At 44.2% G+C, this 2,749-nt stretch overlaps 1 protein-coding gene across 1 annotated transcript; it reads right to left on the bottom strand.

The window, feature by feature from the left end:
* Positions 1-458: 458 nt before the first annotated feature.
* trim63a (tripartite motif containing 63a) lies at positions 459-2,072 on the bottom strand. The gene has a single exon (XM_051111440.1). The coding sequence runs from the start codon at positions 1,890-1,892 to the stop codon at positions 849-851; it is 1,044 nt and encodes a 347-aa protein (XP_050967397.1). The 5' UTR covers positions 1,893-2,072; the 3' UTR covers positions 459-848.
* Between the last annotated feature and the right edge of the window lie 677 nt (positions 2,073-2,749).

Genomic DNA, 2,749 nt, shown 5'->3' on the forward strand with positions numbered 1-2,749 from the left:
TTGGTTTCTTGACATGCATAGCATTGTTATTTAAATCCACCATTAGGGTTTGTTTTAGGGCCATAGCAACTGTGTCTATAGCTGATAGCAGAGTCAGTGTTAACCTCTGTCCTGCAACTTCATCAAACATGCCTGTAAGCAGCTGTAATTGTCAGGGTTGGAAACATGAGGCCTTGCAGCTCACTGTGAGTCTATTCCTGGAGTTCTGTGGCTTCACTCATTCTCACCATGCTAAAATAGCCACCTACTTCAACTGTGTAGTGCAATGCCCCACAAGGATAGGTTGGAGAGAATGCAGATATAGCAACCCAGTTGAAAGCTAAAAAATGTCAAGAATCTTAAGGTCCTTTGAAGGTGTGTGCACTTCAACAAATGAACAGAGAATGACACTTTTTTGTGTGTAAGTTCTTTATTCCCACTGAATTATCCAATGAAAATGAACATTACATTACAGTTCATCAGTCAAGTGCATTCTTTAATATTTCAAGTATTCAAACATTTGTATCTCACATGACACTCTAAAGTTAGCACAGCTGTATTCTACAGCTAATAAATCTAGCTTTATTTAGCAAACAATACATTAACTTCTATGTTCTATTACAAATATAAAAAACATATTTCAATATAACCATCCACATTAATAAAAAAGTAAAAAAGTCAAGTGGAAAAGACATTACAAATGGTGCAATTCGTACAAATTGTACTAAAACTGCTTTAAGATTGCACTTCCCTTGTCTCACAGTTATCAAAAGCAGCTAGATTATTGTCCTTATCATGAACCATGAAGGTTTTTATCTACTGTTGTCTCTTTTTCCCCACAAAGTCCTTTTTCTAGAGTCTATCATTGCTTATTCCTCTTCTTCCTCCTCCTCTTCTTCTTCTTCATCATCATCATCATCATCATCTCCACCGACTCCAAAGTCCATTTTTGCAAGCATGGCTTCTGCATCTTCCGTGAAGAGCGTGAAGTGGTCCATACTCTCAAAGCCGGGCTCTGGCCTCTGTAGATGAGAGTTCTTGGATGCATCTTTGGCTTCTGTGATCAGCTTCTTGGCAGCGATGAGGAACTCGGCCGTATTGCTGTTGTCCATGGTCTGGGAGGCTTTTTCCATCAGATTGATGCTTGCCTGCAACTGTTCATTGTACTGCTGGATTAGCGATCGCACCAGAGCTACCTTCTCATCCTGTTCTTGAGTGATCTGCTCTAGGAGTTGGGTCTTGCGGTCTTCTAGGATGGCATAGAGTAGGTCAAACTTTTCTCCCAGCTTCTGTTTCTGCACTTGGCTGTTTTGTTCAACCGTTTTACAGGTTTCCTCCATCTGCGTTACCATCACCTGCAAGCAGCTGTTGCTGGCACCTAGCAGGTCGATTGAATTTTTAAGTTCAGACTTCTGGGCTTCATAAACACCTTTTAGAGTGGAAACTTCACAGTCCTTGTGCTGACCGAATACTTTGCACATGGAGCACGTGGGTGTCTGGCAGGTTACGCAGTAGATGTTAATTTTTTCATCTTCGTGTACCTCGCACATAGGCTCTTTGGTTTCTTTGGATTTCAAAGGGGGTTCAAGGGCATTACCTCCTTTCTCCAACTGCTGCTTATAGATGTCGATGATGTTCTCCACCAGAAGGTTCCTCTGCAGACCGTAGACACCGTGGCGGTCCAGCACCACCTCAAATCGGCAGGTAGGGCATCGGAAGATGCCTCCAGAGAAGTGGTATGGATTTTTGGAGTCGTAGAGGTCACTGGCGCAGCTGCGGCACAGATTGTGCTGGCATGGCAGAATGACAACTGGCTTTGTGAACATGTCCAGGCAGATGGGGCAGCTCAGCTGCTTCTCCAGGCTCTCCATGGGACTCGGAGCCCGGACTATTTGACCCGTTTGGATGTCCATTGCTGTCGTTTGAGGTAGAGTCCTTTATAACCTTCACTGCTTTGCCTCTTGGTTGAGCTTGAGCTTTTCTGGTTGCTTCTGCCTTTACTGAGGTTAATTTGATCTGTCGGGGCAGGATGCACTCGGGGTTTATATACTGGCCGGCTGCCTGTGACACTTGATCTGTGAGGTGGCTGGGACAGGACTGCTCCCACCACTTGTTTGTGCGGCTTGATTCGGAGAAGCATGCAGCCCTCCAACACAACCCACTAAAGAACAAGTCACATGCCAAACTTAGCAACACTGACCCCCTCCCTTTCCAAGCTCTCCATCTGTGGGAGAAATGTGTAGGCAAATCACATAGTCAGGCCAAACAACTCCCATGTGATAGCTGTTGGCATGTAGACATCCAGACATCTAGAACTTCCCTGACTAAACAACAACATGGCAGGTCAGTTGCTACATTACAACACTGTTATTGTTTCCTAAGAGCATTTGAATCAGTTGTTGTATAGTACGTCAGAAATTCAGAAGGATTTTTAGGACAATTGAGCAAGGGATGAGTTGTGTAACACATAATCTGTTTTAGCTTCTATTGTCCCTCACCTGTTTGTCCTGATGGCTGCTCGCCATCAACATCCATCTGTATGGTTCTGGAAGAGAGATCAGACAGTTGAGCGGTGAAGACAGACGTCAGACTTTCTGCCTCATGAAAGCCCCTCATAACCCCATGACTGGGTGTTTCACAATTTTAGCACAGTGAATTTGTAAACAAACAGTCATATGGTCGAGCCATGCCACCCCTCGACAGCAGCTTAAGCAATATTATGCTGAAAGTGTCATTGTCTCCTCCTGGAGATGTGCTTCAAAATAGCACA

This window comes from Labeo rohita, chromosome 6 (genome assembly GCF_022985175.1).
Source record: "Labeo rohita strain BAU-BD-2019 chromosome 6, IGBB_LRoh.1.0, whole genome shotgun sequence".
In the NCBI taxonomy this organism is placed as follows: Eukaryota; Metazoa; Chordata; class Actinopteri; order Cypriniformes; family Cyprinidae; genus Labeo; species Labeo rohita.